This window comes from Trichoderma citrinoviride, assembly GCF_003025115.1.
Source record: "Trichoderma citrinoviride strain TUCIM 6016 unplaced genomic scaffold BBK36scaffold_2, whole genome shotgun sequence".
NCBI classification, from domain to species: Eukaryota; Fungi; Ascomycota; class Sordariomycetes; order Hypocreales; family Hypocreaceae; genus Trichoderma; species Trichoderma citrinoviride.
This window is the reverse complement of record NW_020194710.1, coordinates 269294-289184: the sequence shown is the minus strand read 5'-3', so window position 1 is coordinate 289184 and position 19891 is coordinate 269294. Positions and strand designations below refer to the sequence as shown.

At 56.4% G+C, this 19891-nt stretch overlaps 8 protein-coding genes and 1 non-coding gene across 9 annotated transcripts; 4 read left to right on the top strand and 5 right to left on the bottom strand.

Annotated features, from left to right (window-relative positions):
- Positions 1–1436: 1436 nt before the first annotated feature.
- BBK36DRAFT_1110391 (nagb/rpia/CoA transferase-like protein) lies at positions 1437–2383 on the top strand (the record flags this gene model as incomplete). Its single annotated transcript, XM_024889583.1, has 2 exons — positions 1437–1502; positions 1568–2383. The coding sequence occupies 2 exons, from the start codon at positions 1437–1439 to the stop codon at positions 2381–2383; spliced, it is 882 nt and encodes a 293-aa protein (XP_024752650.1).
- A 314-nt stretch (positions 2384–2697) lies between these two features.
- Positions 2698–3123, bottom strand: BBK36DRAFT_1165609 (hypothetical protein; the record flags this gene model as incomplete). The annotated part of the gene is made up of 2 exons (XM_024894801.1): positions 2698–2921; positions 3090–3123. 2 exons carry the CDS (start codon positions 3121–3123, stop codon positions 2698–2700), a joined length of 258 nt encoding a protein of 85 aa, XP_024752649.1.
- A 666-nt stretch (positions 3124–3789) lies between these two features.
- Positions 3790–9164, bottom strand: BBK36DRAFT_1186788 (hypothetical protein; the record flags this gene model as incomplete). Its single annotated transcript, XM_024896507.1, has 3 exons — positions 3790–3916; positions 3968–6093; positions 6144–9164. The coding sequence occupies 3 exons, from the start codon at positions 9162–9164 to the stop codon at positions 3790–3792; spliced, it is 5274 nt and encodes a 1757-aa protein (XP_024752648.1).
- Positions 9165–10340: 1176 nt separating this feature from the next.
- BBK36DRAFT_1137767 (kinase-like protein) lies at positions 10341–11975 on the top strand (the record flags this gene model as incomplete). Its single annotated transcript, XM_024893193.1, has 2 exons — positions 10341–10870; positions 10979–11975. The coding sequence occupies 2 exons, from the start codon at positions 10341–10343 to the stop codon at positions 11973–11975; spliced, it is 1527 nt and encodes a 508-aa protein (XP_024752647.1).
- Positions 11976–12550: 575 nt separating this feature from the next.
- On the bottom strand, positions 12551–13047 carry BBK36DRAFT_149726 (hypothetical protein; the record flags this gene model as incomplete). Its single annotated transcript, XM_024897571.1, has 2 exons — positions 12551–12616; positions 12751–13047. 2 exons carry the CDS (start codon positions 13045–13047, stop codon positions 12551–12553), a joined length of 363 nt encoding a protein of 120 aa, XP_024752646.1.
- Positions 13048–13372: 325 nt separating this feature from the next.
- BBK36DRAFT_1109591 (MED6-domain-containing protein) lies at positions 13373–14476 on the top strand (the record flags this gene model as incomplete). Its single annotated transcript, XM_024889495.1, has 2 exons — positions 13373–13804; positions 13898–14476. The coding sequence occupies 2 exons, from the start codon at positions 13373–13375 to the stop codon at positions 14474–14476; spliced, it is 1011 nt and encodes a 336-aa protein (XP_024752645.1).
- Positions 14477–14793: 317 nt separating this feature from the next.
- BBK36DRAFT_1207444 (P-loop containing nucleoside triphosphate hydrolase protein) lies at positions 14794–18512 on the bottom strand (the record flags this gene model as incomplete). Its single annotated transcript, XM_024897405.1, has 2 exons — positions 14794–14828; positions 14885–18512. 2 exons carry the CDS (start codon positions 18510–18512, stop codon positions 14794–14796), a joined length of 3663 nt encoding a protein of 1220 aa, XP_024752644.1.
- Positions 18513–18824: 312 nt separating this feature from the next.
- On the top strand, positions 18825–19332 carry BBK36DRAFT_1155902 (hypothetical protein; the record flags this gene model as incomplete). The annotated part of the gene is made up of 2 exons (XM_024893879.1): positions 18825–18977; positions 19042–19332. 2 exons carry the CDS (start codon positions 18825–18827, stop codon positions 19330–19332), a joined length of 444 nt encoding a protein of 147 aa, XP_024752643.1.
- A 355-nt stretch (positions 19333–19687) lies between these two features.
- On the bottom strand, positions 19688–19787 carry BBK36DRAFT_t24. The gene has a single exon. It is a non-coding gene; the product is annotated as a tRNA-Ala (tRNA).
- Positions 19788–19891: the final 104 nt, after the last annotated feature.

Genomic DNA, 19891 nt, shown 5'->3' with positions numbered 1-19891 from the left:
TGAAGCGATAAGCTGAGAGAGGAATTTTGCTAGTTGAAAACTATACACTGACCACTTCTGGCTGGGTTCGCCCGGCCAGGGAATATTTGGAACCCTTTACAAGCTCTTGCTCTCGAGGAGATTTGTTCTTTTCTTTCATTGCGGTTGGTCCCTGGTGGGCTGGCGTGAAGAAGGATGGCCGGATGGAGGATCGTGGAGACGTGGGAAAGAAGGCGTCATGGCGATGGAGGGACTGGTCGGCGCAGTCGTGATTCCTAAGGGCGTGTCGACGGTGTCTGCCTGAAGCTGTAGCTGTGTAGCCTTGCAGCAGCATGTGAAGCAGGCATTAATTACGGTCTAAACATGAGGTCGAGTCGCGTCTTGTTTTGACCTGGTGAAGCTGTAGCACCCCATTGCGAGCTTCTCTCCCGAATGTCAAGTCACAATAGCAAGATTCAACCACCACTCTGGAGTCTCTGTAGTGAATCTCTGTAATATCCTAAGCTATTTTGTGATTTCCCCTGCTGTCCGCCCGTCCGTCTGCAATCTTCGCCGTAGAATCCATCGCCCTCAAGCAGACAAAAGTCGCTGCCTTCAGCCTCTCCCCCAAAACTTTAGCGCGGGGCATCTCCGTTTTCCACTCGAGTATTTTGCAGTGACTCAAAACGACTGCAGACCCCCACCTTGAACCTCTCACAAGCCATTCGACGGACTGACGCACTGTTTGCATTCTTCAGACGCTGTTTGTTTCCTCCTCCAGCTGGAATCTCCGAGGCTGAACCTCACGACAAAGTTCTTCTCACTGCTCAGCTGCTCGTCTCGGCGTCAATTGTTGCGACAAAGCTTGCCTCGCCGATAGCGTCGCCCGTCGTTCTCACGATCCATCCTCGCCCTCTGCTCTTCCTCTCGCCTCTACCTCATCCCCGAACGTCGCACACACAACAAAGCATCCGATGGCAGCGGAAGCAGGCCAGCCTGCGCCCAAGAGCGAGGCTGCCGCAGAAAAAAAGGACCAAGCCCAGGACCAGAAGAAGGGAGGCTCCAAAGACCAGCAGACCAAGGCCGCCACAGCAGCACCGGCGGCTGAGGGCGCGGCCGCCGGCGAGAAGAAGCTCTCCAACGCCGAGCTGAAGAAGAAGGCCAAGGAGGAGAAGGCGGCGAGGAGGGCGGCGGCCAAAGTCTCACAGCCGCAGCCGCCGGCCAGCGCGCCGGGACAAGGCGACGGCGGCGGCGCAAAGGGCGGCAAGCCCAAGGCCTCGAAGCAGGACGGCGCGCAGGCAGGAGGGAACCAGCATGGAAAGGCGGCGGCTCCGCGGTCGGCCGCGCCGATGCCCGCGCCCAAGGAGGCGAAGCCTTCGGTGCCCGAGTGCTTCAGCCATCTGGCCATGGCCAAGGGCGTGCACCTGACCCATGCGGACAAGGACGTCCACCCGGCGGTGCTGCTGCTGGGCCAGCAGATGAGCACCATGGCCATCAGTGATAGCACCACCCGGCTGGAGGCGACGCTGCTAGCATTCAAAAAGGTATGATGAAGAACGATATCTTTACTTGCTGGATGAGAGGACACGTTCTAATATCCAAGCAACAGGTCATCGACTCATATACAACCCCCCACGGCACCACGCTCTCCCGACACTTCACCTCCCACGTCCTCAACCCGCAAATCGTCTACCTCACAGCATGCCGCCCCATGTGCTTCTCCATGGGCAACGCCATCCGCTGGCTCAAGCTGCAGATCAGCAAGATTGACATTGACATGGCCGACTCGGACGCCAAGAAGCTGCTGTGCGAGGCCATCGACAGCTTCATCCACGAGCGCATCACCCTCGCCGACGTCGTCATCGTCAGCACCGCCGCCGACATGGTCGCCGACGACGACGTCATCCTCACATACGCCCACCACCACCTCGTCGAGCGCGCCCTGCTGCGGGCCCGCGCCGACGGCAAGCGCTTCAAGGTCATCCTCGTCGACGACCCCTTTGAGCGCGTCGGCCTCGCCCACGCCAAGACGCTCGCCGCCGCCGGCGTCCCCGTCGCCTACGCGCCCGACCTCGGCGCCCTGCGCACCAACCTGCAGGAGGCGACGACGGTGCTCGTCGCCGCCGAGGCCATGTTCAGCAACGGCGCCATGTACGCGCGCGCCGGCACCTGCGACGTCGCCACCGCCGCCTTCGACCTCGGCATGCGCGTCACGGCGCTGTGCGAGACCATCAACTTCACCGAGCGGGTGTCCATCGACTCGCTCACCTACAACGAGATTGATCCGGAGCGCAACACGGACGAGGAGTTCCGGCTGCTGTTTGACACAACGAGGGACAAGTCCATTTCGGCCGTGGTGACGGAGCTGGGCATCTGCTCGGCCAAGTCGGTGCCTGCGATTCTGCGGAAGCTGGAGGAGCTGTAGTGAATCTGTAGCTTTGAATTGTAAGGAGAAGAGTAAAACGATCAATGGCCTAATGTCTCAATCAGTGAGTCACCGCGATGTAGACTGTAGGTTTGATCAGTGTCATTTGAGTCTCGGTTGGCTTGTCGATTTGACGGGCCATATGCCAGGCCATGGCAAAGCCCAATCCTCCCAACCTCTCTATATATACAAGCTCCCCCTTCCACCCTTCCACCCATCCTCCCATTTTCGTTTCGTAGGTAGTTATCGTCCCAAGGTCAACTTTGTAGCATCGTCCAAGCGTCAAGCGTCCAGCTTCAAGCCGATTCGGGCGTTCAAGCCCCCTGCCTCTCCGCATCCCGCTGCGCCTTCCGCGCCCTCTTCTCCAGCAGCGCCCTCTTGCGCTCGTCCAGCACCGCCCGCTGCCGGTCGTCCACGCCCTGCAGCCAGTACCCGAAGCTCGCGCCGCCGGCCGCGTACACGGGGTACGCCCACAGCGAGCCCTTGTTGAAGAAGGGGCGCATCTCGATGCCGACTTGCCAGAAGCGGACGGCGAGGCCTTTATTTGCGAGGACGCAAACACACGTTAGCTTGCTTTGGTTCATGGACCTGTGACTAGCAATTGATGGGAGAGGGGCTTTTTGGAGAGGAAGGTGAGTTGTGCTGAGGGATGGGTTTCGAGAGGAATTGCGAGATTGGGAGGGGGAGAGTGGGAGAGTAGACGAACCGAAGCAACTCCAAAACGCAATACGATGAACCATCTTGAATAATCCGCAGAAAAACTTCCTCTCCTCGAAAAAAAGCCTCTCGGAAAGACACTCGGTTGGCGGAGACAATCGGGTGAGATGTCTCCCTCGGTAGTTTTGTTTTCGGGGGCCGCGGTGGGCAAAGAATTGGGCCGTTTCCTTGTGGGCGTGGGAGACGAAGAGAGAGCTCTGGGATTGCACTGTTTCGCTATCTCTCCATCTTTGGGAATCCGGCAAGAAGTGGTGATGAGGTTGGGCGGGCCGGCGGCCTTTGGGCGGTGTCACGTGGGTGTGCATGTGACCTCTTATTACCTTACCTTGGTACTCAGGGTGGGATGAGATGGTGATGCCTTGTTTGTGATACGATTGAATGACTGGACACTTGCTCTGCTTTTTCTTTCCTAATCATCCTGTGACTGTCATAATTTACTTTGAACTTCATGAATAACTCTTTTCTTCTGTTTGATAACGTGTTGTTGAGTGCCTCCTGTGGCATGACCGTATTATAACATCTATTGCCGTCTAAGCTAAAGGCTCTAAGAAGTCCACCATCTCATCGTCAATGCTTCTCATCTAGTATCGTCAATGCACAAATTAGAATCAAAAAGACAGGCAATAAGAAGCAATTCAGCAAAACGCCGTGCAATGCAACCATGACAATAATCAAACATCTGCACCCCCTCACGACTCTCTATATGCCGGCGGAGGTTCCAAAGGCGTCGTCTGAGACGCAGGTCGCGCAGACCCCCGAGTCCACTCTACCGTCTTCATCATCATCTTGCCCATGTACTGCTGGATAAAGGATTCACTACAGAACTGTTAGCCGACTTCATGAAACTTCGGAGAAGAGATATCGTACGTGTAATAGCTGTGGTCAGAGTTGTGCAGCGACACCAAGTTGTGCGCCAACTCGTGGGCCAGCACCACCCACCACCACGTCCCTGCTTCCGCCCTGCCCGCCCCGTTCGGAACGTCCATCTGCGCGGCATGCAGCTGCAGGAAAAACCGAAAGTTGCAAAAGATGCTGCCACCAGTGTTGAACGCTATTGTCGCGCCGGCTTCGTCGTAAAAGATGTGAAGCACCTGGGGTGACAGTGAGTAGACATTACCCACCTCCACAAGCAACGAGGCAAACTTGTTGATCGCAGACAGATTCTTCGACAGGAAGGCGGCGGCATCTACATTCGCCGCTTTGGCCAAATATACCTTCATGCCGTTCGAAGCTTCGGCTACAAAGGTAATGTTCTGCGCTGGCGTCTTGTCGCAGTACGACGCCTGTTCCTTGACCTGAGTGACCTGAGGCTCTGCGTACACCCTATCAGAGCCGTGAGCCCGCGTTGCGTTGACGGCGTTCAACAGATTCTGCTGGACCACTGCCGGGTTGGTCACTTTCCCGTCGTCCTTTTGCGACTCTCCCTGACCGTCCTGGCCGCCCGATGTTCCGTTGCTGTTGGAGCCGCCGCCCATAAACTGCTCCAGTTGGCCTCGAGAGTTGTCCTTGTCATCATCCTGAGTATCGAAGCCAAGGCGACGGGTCAGATTCGAAAACAGACCCCTGCTCTTTCTGTTGTTTGCAACTCTATCTTGCGGCTTGTCGTCGGTCGAGTCCCAGCCGCCAGGCATGGATTGCTGGGGAGAGTTTGGAGATCTCGGAGCCTCCCTTGCCGCCTCGGCTGCCTGTGGGAGTTGCTGCGTCTTGGACGCATCCTGAGCTTGCTGGGCCCAATTTTGCTCCCTTTCTCGAATCTGCCTTTGCTCCTCCTCTAGTGCCTTGCGCCTTTCCTCCTCTGCAATTCTAGCCTCGGCAGCCTTTGCCCGCAGAATTCGGTCGACATTATATCCACGCGACCTCAATCCGTAGAGATCCAGGGTGAGGAACGGCTCAAAGAACAGGTACGCTTGCTGGTTAGGCCGATCAAGCAGCATTTGGCATATCGCTTGTCCCACCTGGTACATGTCTGGCTTTCCTTCGTCAGCTATGTACAGGACCCATGATCTGTTGGTGTACGTTGCCGCCGCAGAGCGCCTCTCGGTATGCGTTTGTCTGTGCCCCTGCAGGGTCCGCCGAAGCGCCACGGAGCGGACCACTTCCACCGTCAGATTCTTCTCGAGCCACTTTGCGTCATGCTTGATCGCATCTCGCCGATAGTTGGCATACTCGTAGAGGAAGATCTTGGATCGTTCAAGAACATGCTTCTTAAGCGCCTCGGCCATCTGCTGTCGCGCTGTGTGAGGGCCGATGCGGACGTCCTCTTCAACCATGCTGCTGAGCCTCGACGCGCCGAGTTTCAGGTAAAAGGTCTCGAGAATATCTTCTTCAGGGGCGCAGATCAAATGCTCTTTGAATAGGCGGTAGCTGATGATGTCGTCCAGCACCACAATCTGGCTAGCCGAAGCAAGCTGGTATTGCTTAATGGGAGCTTCATCCTCATCCAGATCATTGATGGCATTTCCCTTGGACGCCACCAGCTCTTTGTAGGCAAGAAGACAAGGTGAGCTCTTCAGCTTGCGCCAAAGCTCCTTGTCCCGGTGAAGGGTTGAACTGGCCTCGGCGAGGGATTTCAGCAGATCCAGGTACTTCTCGGGGCTTTGCAGCACGCTGAGAAGCCTTGCTGGCTCGTTACACGCCATATATGCAACCTCGACTTTGGTCGGTTCGCTCTTTGCGCCGCACTTGAACAGGAACGCATTCCCGTCCTGTCCAAAGTCGACAAAGTCAAAGATGTCGCCATACGTCGACGAGGTTCCCAGGTATGCTCGCGACGGACTAATGTAAGACAGCTTAGTGTCTGATTTGCCCGAAGGCCGCTTCACCGGGATGATTGGAGCATTTCGGAGCTTGACCAGGCTGCTTTCTCCCAGCTCGCTAATGCGAGAGGCAAAGTAGCTAAAGAGAGTTACGGCAGATTGCTGGTTCTGCGGAGGGCTGGCTAGCAGGCGGTTGACACACTCAGCTATCGGCGGGTCTCTCGCGACACCGAATTTCTAGTATTCACGTCAGTCTTATACAAACATGGTCAAAGGAGGGTACATACGTTGGCGTGGTCGTGGAGGTCACGGTTCAAGATATCGAAACCAAGTACGGCTGCTCTTTCGTTGATAAAGCATGCGGCTGGTGTCACCAGCTTGGTGCTGCCCTGAAGCGGCAGAATGGGTTTGCGACAGTCGCTGAGATCAAAGGCAGCATACCGATTGGTATGATGGTTGGCAATGAAATAAGTCATTGCCGAAGACCTCAACGCCTGATCGCTCGACGACATCATTTCCACCAACTCTGGAACCGACGGAAAAGTCCGCAAGCCCAGGACTACCAGGAACCTGGCTTCAGGGCTGCTCGGTCGGAAGCTGCCAGGGGGCCCCGGCCACTGGATGATGGGCAACTGAAGAGATCGGAGGGAGTCCTTGGGCTCAAACAGTTCCGAGACCTTGTACAGCTTCGTCGTGGCCTTTGTGGGCTCCATGCCCTTAAGGCCAGCTTCGGCGGGACAGAATCTTGTTTCTCTCAGCTTCTTCAGATCGTCCGAGGGAATGTCATTCTGAACAGAGGCAAGGTACTTGATGAGCTCCATGTGGCTCCATTTCTTCTGACCGTCCTCGCCAGAGGCATTGAGCAGACGGGAGAAGATGGTCTCGAGGTCCACTGTCTTCCGCACGCCGAGAGCCGCCAGAAACTTCTCCTTGACCTTTTCGCAGCCTTGGATGACTGGCAAATCATCAAACAGCTTGACCGAGGCAAAGAAGGATTCCCCAGGCTTTCTCATGCCCAGCTTGGTCGGTATCATCGGTGTCGACTGGACAAGGCTCAGTACAGTGCCCCTGTTGATCATGGTCATGTTCTCCCAATTCTTGGACAGCACAGTCAGGACGGAGACGGCAAACTTGGGTGACCTTGTGACGCTCTCCTCTTCCGGCCTAGATGACGCGGTTTCGATGAGGAAGCGCAGCCATGGTACAATCTCCAAGGGCTCCCACCCAAGAGCCTCTAGCTCGGAACCGCTAATGTTCACAATGAGAGCATACGGAATGGTTGTCGGCGGGACCGGCATGTTGGCGGGTATCTTTGCAAGACTGAGATAGTTGCTGATGCTGCCAAGGGCCACGATTTCCCCCTTGTCGTTTTCGTCGCTCAGGGTGGCGACGGCCACGTCCATGAGAGCGGCCCGGCTTCCTGCGTCAATCTCGCCAGTCAAGCTCTTCTTGCCCGCCCACTTGATAAAGTTGATGGCTTGGGTCTTTGTAAGCGCCTTGGCTTCCAGCTCCTCCTTGACATCTGTGACAGTAATGTGTGAGATGAGGCCAAAGTCGATCAGCTTCCTCACAAACGGCGCATCTGCCATGTCCTTAGGCACGACTGGGATGCTGTCGACAAAGGCACTCAGCTCGGTCGACCCCAAGCGAACTTGCGACGTCTGCAGGACACCTCGGCTCGAATACACCTCGATGGAAGCCTTCTTGAAACAGGTCCAGAATGCCTCCTCGATGAAATGCCCGACTTGGCTGCTTGGGGTAGAATCGACAAAGGTAAACGTCTTGAGAGTGTGCAGCGCCTCGGGCATGAATCGGTTGATTAATTCGGCAGATATTTTCTTGCCAGCCTCGGACGATTGCTTAATCCTGTGGTCGAGCTCGCTCATCTCATTGGCAAATGCTATTCTGGCAATGATACCGGCTGCCCGAAGAAGCTCAATGTTCCACGTTCTTACCCAGCGAGCGTTCAAGTCGATGGCCTCTCTCTCGACAGTCGGGATGACAGACGGAGCAGAGATGTGCATGCCAGCACCAGTCGTCTGCATAGTAGGAAATCCGATAAAGATGCGGCCACCGGGCTTCTTACTTGGGAGGACGGAGGCAAAGACGTCTGTAGCCTTGGCAAAGGCGCCGTTTTCCGGAGAAGAGCTCTTGGAAGCCTCAGCCTCGTCATACGAGGTTGTGAGAATGGATATCTTCGTCGTCTTTGGCGGGGGCTTCTTGGTCGCACGCTCAAGCTCGGCCGAAAAGGAGGTCGAGACATGGGTCTTGATACTGGCGGTGGTGGCCCTGAGGAAGATCGTGGCCGAGTTCAGCCCGGTAACGTCTTCTGTAATCTTTGTCTGGGCCAGGCTCTCTTCAGCCTGCTGCTTCGTCTTAAGGAGACTGGTGTTGGACGCCGTCGTAGTGAGCCTAGCAAAGAAGGACCTCAGAGACGGAGCCTCGCTTGAACCGTACGAATCCGAGGCCTTTGCAGTGGAGGCCGCTGCTTGCGGCTTCCATCCTACTACGTTCATAAAGGACGCATCAATCTGCGTGCTTGTACGACCTACGTTGGTCACCTTCATAAGGTTCTCCTTTGTCTTGGCATCCAGGTCCCGAGGCAGGGTCAGGTCAACATTTGGCGACGTCTTCTTGTGGAGAGACAGAATCAAATAATCGTCGATCCAAAACTCAATCTTCTCCAGCGCGACAAAGGTCAAACTCGTAGCGAGGAACTGGCAGACGGACAGCAGATTCGGCATGGGAGTCGTCGCATTTCTATAGTCTAGCACGAAGGCGGTGTATGGCGACGATTTGTCCTCGGGCAGATGTGACTTTTTGGTAAAGAGAGAGTTGCCTTTCCAGTAAAAGGCCATGGCCTCGCTTCCGGAGCTGACAAAGGGCTCCTCGCAGTCGGCAAAGACGCTGTAGAAGCCGACGCCGAACGCTCCAATCTTGGTCTCGTCCGGGTTTCCCTCGGCGATCCTCTTCAGACGGCCCCAGTCGGTCTTTGTAAACGGCTGGCCGTTGTTCTGGACCACCAGCCGCCGCAGCGTGTGGTTGGCTATCGTGTGCTTCAGCAGCTCGGATCGGGACGCCGCGCTCGGCAAGGGGACGGTCGTCGACGGGTGCGTCTCCCACTTGATGGACACAGTCGTGGCTTGCGCATCGGCGGCGTTCTGGATGAGCTCTCGCAGGGTCGTCCACTCTCCTGAGTACCGGGCCAGGACCTTGTCTATCAGGGCGCGAGTATCGACGGTGACGGCTTCTTCGTCTTCGCCGTCTCTCAAAGCGGCCGCCCGCAGGCTTGAGTAGTCCATCGCCATGGTCGTGGATGGTTCTTTGTTGTTCAAAGGCGCATTCTCTATCGTTCGCGGCGCAAGACTAGAAGCAGGACAGGGTCGCTATGGAGTACCTGGCAAAGGAGAGATGCAGGCCAAATGGCGAGTCAGCAAGTCTATAAACGGTGGCAACAAACAAAAGAAGGATCCAGAAGCAAAGCAAAAGCCCAAGCGCACGCCTGCATTCGTTTGTGAAAGAGGATAGATGCTGGACGATTGCTAGGAGCCGACGTCGCGACCTGCGCCTAGTTCTTATCGGTATCAAGTCTGTTGACCGCTGTGCCGCAGGTGGCGAGACGTAGGCGGCAGAATTAGGGAGTGGTGACGCTCAGCAGCCCAGACCTTGGCGGTATCCAGCAGCATCTCAGTGGGCGGGATTGCTGGGGCTGCTGCGTGGCATTAGTAAGTATTGACATCAAATGTAGTGGAGCCTGCAAATTCGAGCCCACATGCAGGCACTGCAGTTTCTAGATCTCTGTTACTAGTTTATCGATCCAATACATAGGCGAGCTTGAGGACGTGCATCAATACCACCTCTGTTGATGATGAGCTCGAAATAAAAATTGCTGTTTGAATTCACCAGCTTAATGATACATGGCATACTAACATGTCGCCGCTTGTGGACATGACAGACAGGTAGGATAGAGATGGCGTACAAATCCATGGCACGCCCGCGACAGAATTTCTGGCCCTTGAAACCAAGAAGATCAAGACCCATGAGATGCAATTGCTTCTTCCGCCTCCAAGCACAGGAATTACAAGAGCCCGGCTTACTGCCTCCGGAATACTCTCTAGCAGTAAGGCGACTACTACCTGCGACTGGGGTGCTTTGTAGAGTACCTTAGGCTTGCAGTAGTGCTGCAAGCCTAAGGTACAAAGCACCCCCGGCATTTCGCCAGTGCTGCAAGCCTAAGGTACAAAGCACCCCCGGCATTTCGCCAAGTACTGCAAGCCTTCTCTACAAAGCACCCCCGGCCTTGCCATCATGATTGGCGAATTCCCTGCAAAAAGTATATAACATGCACTCTTACATCCCACTACCTTATAGATACATACCCCTACAATTAGTTGCGGCTGCTTTACCAAACTTTTAACTCTACTTATATAAACTGTCTTATTACGTGTTGTTTGCGTATTATCAATTCCCATCAGTCCTCGACAATGACAACACCTAGTACACAAGACGATGCCAACACTTGGGAGCCTACCATTCTCCAGGTGCTCGATCAATTTGTCCCAATTTGCAAGCGCTTCACGATCTGGGCGAAGGAACTCGCCAGTCCGGAGAAGCCCCTGACTGAGCTGGCTTCCGAACAAGTCCAAAACCTCTGTACCAGCGTCGCACGGCTAAGCACTCAGGCTACGGCACCTGGCCGCGGCCCTGCCGAAGATGAACAACTCTGGCAAATCTTGACGCGCTGCAAGACACAGCTCTTTGAGACAGTGAGCCTGCTGAGTTTCGTCGCCAAAGCGGAACAAAGTGGTCAAGAGGGCGCCCTCAACGAGTTATACGCGCGCAGGTTTATTCTCGACAGTGGCACTTACACCAACACGCCTCCGAGCCATGGCAGGGTGGACGGCATGATCCGCCTTGGATTAGACCTAAAAGGGATTATTGCGACTCTTGCCTCGGACACCCCCGCTGCTCTGCTCACGCCAGCTACTACGAGCAAGCGGTTTCAACAGCAGGAGTAAGTGGATTGCCCAATAGCTGTGCTAGTAATTGCAAGCGGTCACAGTGTGAGGTACTGTAGAGTGCTCGAATGGGAACCCTCTTGCTGACAATGCCGTTGCCGTAGGCCCAAGATTTCAGACTTGCTCCACGGTGCCAGCAAACTGGTCAGCCCGCGACACGTCCACAGCTATGAAAGCATTGCAGAAACCCCATACTATGTCCTGGACCCCGCTGGCGAAGCGTATTCCGGAAGCTATGGCACAGTGCAAAAGGTTGTCCACAAGCATACCGGCGAGCATCTAGCAATGAAGACGTTCCACAGCGTCTTCTCCAACAAGCAGCGCAAGAAAATACTGCGAGAGATTGGCATCTTGGAGGTGTGCGACCATCAGAATATAGTCCGATTCATCCAGGCCTTCAGCACCGAGGACGACGACCAGGCCATACGGCTCGTCATGTCCCCGTGGGCACCGTACACATTGTTGCGGTTTCTGCACAGTTCCGATGTCAAGAGAAAGAATCGCTGTCCCTGGTTCCAGCCAGACTCGGCCCCGTCCAGCTGCCACATCTACCGAATTATGTACGAGCTGGCTGACGCCGTCGGTTGGCTCCACGGCCACGGTATCAAACACAAGGATATCAAGCCCGAGAATATCCTCTTGCACCAGGAAGCAAGCGAGTTTCCTACGGCATTGGTCACCGATGTTGGCGTCAGCAAGATTTACAAGCCCGGGGGCTCAACCAACTTCATCAAAAGCACTTACGTGTACCTGGCGCCCGAACAACACGCCATGAAGGAAAGCAGTCTGCGATCTGATGTATGGCAGCTGGGCTGCTGCTTCGCAGAAGTCCTTGCAGTGGCCAAGAGCGGGTTTTCGGGCTACGTGAAACTCTATGAGAGCTACAATCGTGAAGAGGAAGACTGCGCATGTTCCATTGCCCTCGAGTACCCTTCATTCAGCGCGGCCTTCGGCGCCCTCTGCATGCGAGGCAGTGCTGCGCAGAAGAAGGCGTACGCGGTGACTGTCGGAATGCTGGAGCTGGAGCCGCAGGACAGGCCAACGATCGACCTGGTCAAGGGTGTTCTCTCTGAGATGCCTGGTGTCACGAAGAAAGCGTGAATGGCGAACGAATGCATGCAGCGAGGGGTTTACGGCGTCTTTTATAAGTTTTGGATAGGATATTACGACATATAGGTAGATGCGCTGGCATTTGGTGCGCTCTACATACTAGCCTGCGAGCTTTTTTTCTTCTCTTTCTCTTTTTTTCTCCCCTTTTTTCACAATTATATAGAATGCATGAGAAGGGAACCCATGGACGGATATCCACTATGAACAAGATTGCGCAAAGTTCCTCACGAGATGAGACTTGGCAATGGTGATGATCCGATGAAGAATGTATTGGGTATCGTTGCATATGACAAAGTACTTGGCGATATATCCTCAAGGCCTAGTCCTCTCGGCGCGAGCCTGGCCCAGGGCTTCGTCGTCGGTGCTCCCTCGACCGTGATCGATAACGCTGCCTGCTCCTGTCTCTGTGTCGCCTTTCGTCGCGCCTATCGCCTTTCCCCTCGCCCCTCCTGTCTCTGCTCCGACTCCTATCGCGATCTCTGCGATGTCGACGCTCCCGGTCGCGGTCGTCTCGTCCGTCAGCCCGATCAGGACTGCGCCGCCTGTGGTCTCGTTCGCGTCGCCGATCAGGACTCCTGCTCCTGCTCCTGCTCCTGCTCCTGCTCCTGTCCCTGTGTCTTCTGCGCTCTCTCCTGTCATCACCATGTCGTCTCGATCTCTCCGGCCTCGATTCGTCCCGACCAGAATCTCTCGGCGGCCCACTCGCAGGCCCAACTTGTCGCTTGGGCTCAACCTCGACAGCATTAGCCCCAGATGAATTCCGCACAGGCGGCGGCAGGCCCAATGCCTTGGCCATGGCATCTTCTTCCGCCTCCTTGATCCTGCGCAGCTCTTCCTTGTGTTCCCGGGCCTTGCGCTCTTCGTCTGTCTCGGTTGAATCGGCGGGCGTGGCGTCTGATTTGGCGTACCAGTTCAGGTCTCGACCTTTCGCCCATCTCCCGACTGGCGCCTTGAGGCTGTGGCCGAGGTAGTTTTCGCGATGGCTGGAGTTGGCGACCTCGTCCCAGCTGAAGTTGACGCCGCCTCGCGAGCCCGTTTTGCGGATGGTCGTGAGGAGATCCATGGTCGCGGGTCGTAGAGCTTTTAATGGGAGGTGTTTTAGTAGCCCAGGTAGTATGTGGTAGATGATTGATAGCGCTCGTTAATTTGTTGAGGTGTCTGATCGCATGCGGCGGGTTGAAGAATGAAGAAAGTTGACGGTTGCTTCCATCGATGCCGCAGCCGAATTGATGACGACCCGCCCGCTAAATGCAGACCCCACGCCTCTGCCACAGCGCCTCTCTACAGCTTGCCAACCCACTAAAAGCTTCTACGCATCTCTACAGCCTCAAGCTCACCTCACCCTCCCCAATCACCAACCTCACAAACATACCTCACAGCCCGTCAGCATGGCAAACCCCAACGATCCCCCCCTCGACGAGATCCAATGGCGCTCCCCCCAGATCGTCGCCCAGATGGGCGGCCTCCACTCCAATACGATCCTCTTCTACTTTGCCGAGTCGCCCTTCTTCGAGCGCACCTCCAACAACGCCGTCATCATGGCCCAGGCCATGAACAACATGGCCATGTACCACTACATCCAGACGCGCGAGGCCTTTGAGACGCGCCTCAAGACCATGTCCGGGCTCGAGTTCATCGTCGGCGAGGAGCCCGCCGAGACGGGGCCCGGCATGGGCACCGGCGTCTGGGTCATTCGCAAGCAGACGCGGCGGAAGCGGTACCAGGACGACGACGAGATCACGGTGCATGCCTCGTTTTTTGTCGTGGGCGAGAATATCTACATGGCGCCCACCTTGGCAGACATCTTGGCCTCGAGAATAGTGCGTCTACAAGACATTTCCCCCTCGACATACTACCCCCCCAGGAGGAGAAGCTCGTTTCGTGAACCTCGGAGCTGACCTCGTTCCTTCTAGATGACAATATCTACAGCCATCGCAAGGGCATTGCCAGCCGCCGAGGCAGCCCGCAAGTGGCGTCCCTCCACCGGCCACGTCTACCACCTCCCCTCAACCCAGACGCCCTCCCAGCACGCCAACAAACCGCAAGGATCCAAAGAACAGACCCCCGCCGTCGACGACCCCAACAACAACAACCACAACAAGCCCGCCGCCGCCTCCACAGCAACAACAACAACAACAACAACAGCAAAGCACGACGCCCCATCCCTCGACAGAGTCGCCGAAGAAGCCTTCATGATGCACCTGCGCCACGGCGGAGAATACATCGACGAGATCCCCATCACGGGCAAGCCCGGCGAGTTCCACCTCTCCTCGACGGGCCGCAAGCCGGTGCTGCCCCCTCAGGGCGCGGGCGCGGCGACGGGCATCAGCGCCATGGGCGGCCCGCCCATGATCAACACCAAGCTGGACGATAAGAAGGACGGCGGCAAGGCGGAGAAGACGCCCAAGTCGGCGACGTCGCCCAAGCTGAAGCGGAGGAAGAGCAAGATGAGTCCTAGCGTGACTCCGGCGGCGACTCCTGCGCCTTCCTGAATGTTTTTGTTTGTTTGTTTGTGTGCGAATGTAGTGGCGGGGGGAGGTTGATGGCGTTTTGGTATAAAAGGGGACAGGACAAAAAAAACGGCGTTTGGGTTACTATAATCTTCGATACCCTGTTTAAAGGTGATGCCGGGTCATTTCACGGGCATATAGATCCCTATACATGCAGGATATAGCATGGGCCAAACAAGCAACTGAATGATACAGTTCCATATTGAATTACCTAGGTAGTGCACGTTTGAGGAATTGCTAGCCGTCATATCATAGAACGCTTGTTGATATATACATGTCTAAATAAGGCAGCACAAGTTTCACTCATTTTTACCATCCAATAACGCCGTATGAGCTGTTACTCCTACATCATCACCATCCCCCAAGTTTACTCAACAACCCATCCCTTACCGGGCACCTTCCTCTGCTTCACCTTCTGCGCCGGCAAAGGCCACCCCTGGCCCGCCGTGTTCTCCGCCCGCAGATACGGCACCACCCAGCACTCCCTCGTCGTCGCCCCGTCCGCGGACACGCTCTGCGCCTTGACCTCCTTGATCGGCTTGCCGTAGCTGATCAGCGGCGTGCCCTTTGCCAGGCCGGCGAGCTGCCCGCCCGTCACGTCCGTGAGGGCGTGCATCCTCGTCTTGGGCGTCTTGCCCGAGTCGAGCGCGCCCGAGGGCGTCGCCCGCTGGAGGAACGCGTACACGATGTACTCGGGGCACTCCTGCGGGCTGACGTGCGCCAGGCAGGACGCCGGGTGGATGTACACGCAGGGGTTCTCGCCGCCGCTGCTGCCGGGCTTGTGCAGGGGCACGAGCGGGACGTACGGCACGTCGATCGCCCGGCGAGGCTTCCGGAACTGCTCGGGCGGGTTGGGCGCGAGGTCCGCCCGGATGGCGACCTGGTCGAGGAAGCCCGCGGCCGTCATCTGCTTGAGCGCGGAGACCTGCTTGGGCGACGGCGGGTCGAGCCTCTCCTGGTACTGCAGCGCGGCGAACGAGGGGATGTTGTTGCGCAGCAGGTCGGTGATTTGCCTGCGCAGCTGCTGGATCTCCTTGAGGACCTTGAAGCGGACAAAGTGCCTCTCGCACCAGTCTTCCGTCGGCTCGTGGGCGAACTCGCCGACGACTTGCAGGAGCTTGATGGCGTCGGACTTGTCGTCCAGGAAGCAGAAGTTCTTGTGCACCTGGTTGAACAGGCGGCGGACGTTGGCCTGGCGGTCTTCCGCGATGACGTCCGCCGCCGTGCGGATCTCGGTGTCGTCTTTCTCGGCAAGGGCGGGAATCGCCGTGTTCTCGGGGAGATAGACTTCTGCGGCGGATAGGCCTGCCACGAGGGCGATTGTGTACGGGAGACAGTTGTGGAGATGTCCCACGAGGAGGATTCTGGAAAAGCGCGGCGACAGGGGGAACAGGGACATTGTCGTTCCGACCTTGGTGACTTGTCCGCTGGGTGATATGGCGGAGAGGTATGTGAGCAGCTTCTCGGCCTTGGCGAGCATCTGGCGATCGGGGGGGGTGGGAAAGGGGAAGTTGACCACGTTCTGCAGGTTCATGGCCTTGAGCTGCAGCACGATACCCTCGATGGGCATCCGCAGCAGTTCGGGGTCCGAGAACTCGGGGAAGTCTCTCTCGTAGACGGCCGACGAGTACAGTCTGTAGCAGTGGCCCGGCCCCGTACGTCCAGCACGACCCGATCGCTGGCTTGCGCTGGCTTTGCTGATCCACCCAATCTCGTAGCTCTGGACGCCGCTGAGGCGGTCATAGTTCCTCTCCTTGGAGCGTCCGCAGTCGAAGACGAAGCGAGTGCCGGGTATGGTTAAACTCGTCTCGGCGACGTTGGTCGCCAAGATGATTTGCCGAGTTCCCTCAGGAGGTTCCTCAAAGACCCTCAGCTGCTCTTTGACGGGGAGCAGAGAGTAGAGGGGCAGGACCTGCATCTTGAGGGGAACGACCTCGTCTTCCTCTTCAATCTTGAACTCGTCGTCTCCCTCTTCTTCTTCTTCGTCGTCAGACTCAATGCCGTCCACGTCGTCAAAGTCATGTTCGTCGACGTCACCGAAATCGAGATCCTCGACTTCCACCGGCGCTTCCGTCGCCGAGATCTGCACCTTGGGGCCGTCGGCTGTTCTTGCGCCTCCGAAAGCGGCCTTGAGCTTCTTGCTCAGTTGCAGAATCTCGTTGCGTCCCGTCAAGAACACCAAGAAGCCTCCAGGGGGCAGTTTCTTGTGGCCGCGGCAGATCTTGCGGAACGCCTCCTCCACGTAGTCGTGGTGAGTCCGCCGAGCGAAGTGTATGGTGACAGGGTGCTGCCGTCCTTCTACCTCGACGACGGGGGGCGGTGTTGAGAACAGGGTAGGGTTCATCGTCATGTCTTCTATCCTTAGAGTAGCAGACATGATGATGAGTTTCAGGGGCTTGATTGCCGGGTCCTCCTGTGACAGCTCAGCTCTCAGTTTGATGACTCGGCTGAGCATACCAATCAGGATGTCGGTATTGACGCTTCTCTCGTGGGCCTCGTCTATGACGATAGCCGAGTACTTTCGCAGCGTAATGTCCTGTGCAACCTCTCGCAGCAATACACCATCAGTCATGAACTTGATGGCCGTCTTCTCATCGACGTTGCCCTCGAAACGGATCTGGTAGGCCACAGCCTTTGAATGATCACCCAGCTCGTCTGCCACTCGCTTGGACATACTGACGGCAGCAACCCTACGGGGCTGCGTGACGCCAATCATGCCCGGCGTTGGAGAATCGGGAGATCCGTAGCCTGCCTCATACAGGAACTGGGGCACCTGTGTCGTTTTACCCGAACCAGTCGAACCGCATATGACGACGATGTCGTGGTTGTGGATTGCTTCCATCAGCCTCTGCTCCTCAGCCACAACGGGCAGCTTCATTCGAGCCTCTTGAATCTCGGGGCTTCGCACAACAGGCACGCTGTAGACTTTTCGTGATGTTTTCTCGGTGACCTGTAATTCCATTGGCAACGGATCCTGCTCGGGCGCTCTCGGGACAAAGTTCTCGGGCTTTGGTATCTCTAGAACAGCGGCGGTTGGGTCTACGGGCTGATATCCAAGCGCTTCGTTTCGCTGCTGTTGGGCCCATGCCTTGAATGAAGACGATCTTTGGGCCTTTTGTTCTTCGTCTACCTCTTCCTCTTCCTCGTCTTCATCGCTTGTTTCTTCTTCGGATTCGGAGTCGTCGTTATCGGAGCCTTCGCTTGAGTCGTCGTCGGATTCTTCCTCGGATTCTTCCTCCTCCTCCTCCTCCTCCTCCTTCTTCGCATCATCCCCGCTGAAGCCGTCCCATTCGTCATCATCTTCCGATTCTTCCAAAGCTGGCTGTTGAGTTGCGACGAGTGAAACCTTGGTCTTTAGTCCTCCTCTTTTCCGTCGCTTCTGAATCACGGGTCGGCCTTCGTCGTCGAGCTCAAGTGGCCGTTTGAGACCAGATCCAGCGGCAAGTGTCGTCGTCTTCGTCTCCTTGGCGGGCTCGTCAACGGCCTTTGGTGCCTCCGCAACAGCCTCCGCCACAGGGGCAGCCGTAGAGGCATCGTCCGACATGTGCGCATCATCTTCGTCCTCTGCCTCCTCCTCATCCACCTCCGGCCGCTGCTGAAACAAGAGCTTCTCCACCGAAGCCGTAGGATCAACCCCAGCCCGATGCTCCCTCAGCGCCCGCGACAGCGCCTGCTTCTTCGTCTCGCGTCCCTGCCCCAGCGCCTTGCTGCTCGCAAACAGGCTCGTGTCAATCTTGCGCTCCGCCAGCTTCGCCAGCAGCTCGCGGTTCTCGTCCTTGCGCAGCTTGTTGTCAATGTACTTCTCCAGGCGCTTGGCCTTCTTGCCGCTCATCTTGGCGCCATCCTGCTTCAGCTGCTCCTTGAGCCGGGCCTTTTTCTCCTCGAGCTCCTTCTTCTTCTCGGCGGCGGCCGGGAGGATCTCCTGGTTGGTGTCCTCGACCTCGTGGCGCGCGCTTTCCTTGGCGCGCTCGCGGGCGAGCACCTTGTGCTTGCGCTGTCTGGGGACGAATTTAGCCATCTTGAGGCTTTTTGTTTTCTCCTGGAGCAACCTCCTATGACATGTCTGCTCCAATGCTGGGAGATTTGTGCCAATTGGCGGCTTGTCGGAACTCGCAAGCGCTTTATCGCGGGAAGCAAAAAAGGTCCGATAACCAGAAATTTTGGCAGATAAGTGATTGTGCCGCTGCTGACCGCCAAAGTCTCGACACCTTTTGGGATTAGTGCGGGGACCCCAATTCCCGTTGCTTTCATCCTCCAGCTTCACGCAGCTCAACTGAACCCGACTTACCCTGGATCTTTAGCCATTCGAGGGGTGAAACGAAGCATCACGATGGCAACACTAGATATAAGGCCGGATCCCTTTCCAGCTCGGAGCAAGACAGCTTCCGGACTGGTCAATGGCGTTCCGACCGAGGTGGCGCTACTGGAGTTCTCCGACAAGATCCTCATCACAATAAGCCAGGAAGGCCGACTGGCACAATGGGTGAGTTGAGCTCATCACACACACATTCAGACACATCAGACGGTGACTGACAACAAGACGGCAGATCCAAGTCCCCATGATGGGAACCACAGCAGGCATCGTGGACATGGCCCTGCCAAGCACCAACCACGGCCTGCTCCCGTCCACCCACCTCGCCCCCAAGACGCTGCTGGGCGGAGGCGGCGACGAGAGAGAGACGCTGGGGCAGCTGTACGCCTCGCAGATTGCCAGCCACATCTCCCTGAAGTCTCCGGAGGAGAGGCGCACGCTGGTGTTTGGATTTGGGCTCGCAAAGGCGGAGAAGGAGCAGGAGGCGTTTTTCGATCTCTTTGAGCTGGCTCTCAAAGTGCTGTGAAGGGGAGTGCTAGAGATGGAAATGGGATGAGACATATGAGCGCTAAATATCGCAAACCTCCATGAGGGATCTGTGTGCTGGATGATTTCTAGTTGGTCGGTCCAGTCTTCAGCCGCCATGCTTGATGAACAACTCGGATTTACGCAGAGTCTGATGATGGAATGGGCAAAGTATCAACTTCACTCGCCCTGATGAGAAGTTGTCATATATCAAAAGATACGAAGCATTAATCATGAGTGACCATGCAACTTTATCTCCAAAAGGGAAAAGAAAAAGAAAGCCAAGACACAAGCCGAATGAATGAATAAATACTCAGCTCAATGCATCTGCTCAGGAATGCAAAAAGAAAAGAACCTGGACGAACGGGGAATCGAACCCCGGACCTTTCCCATGCGGGTGGACAACAGGAGAGTCGCCGATGCTAAGGGAAAATTATACCACTAAACCATCCGCCCATGATTGGTTGAAAGTTCTGCTGCCTAACACCACCTATACAGCTTACACGCGCATCGTACAATCTCAATCCCATCCTACCTACACACAGCTCGGCATGTCATCT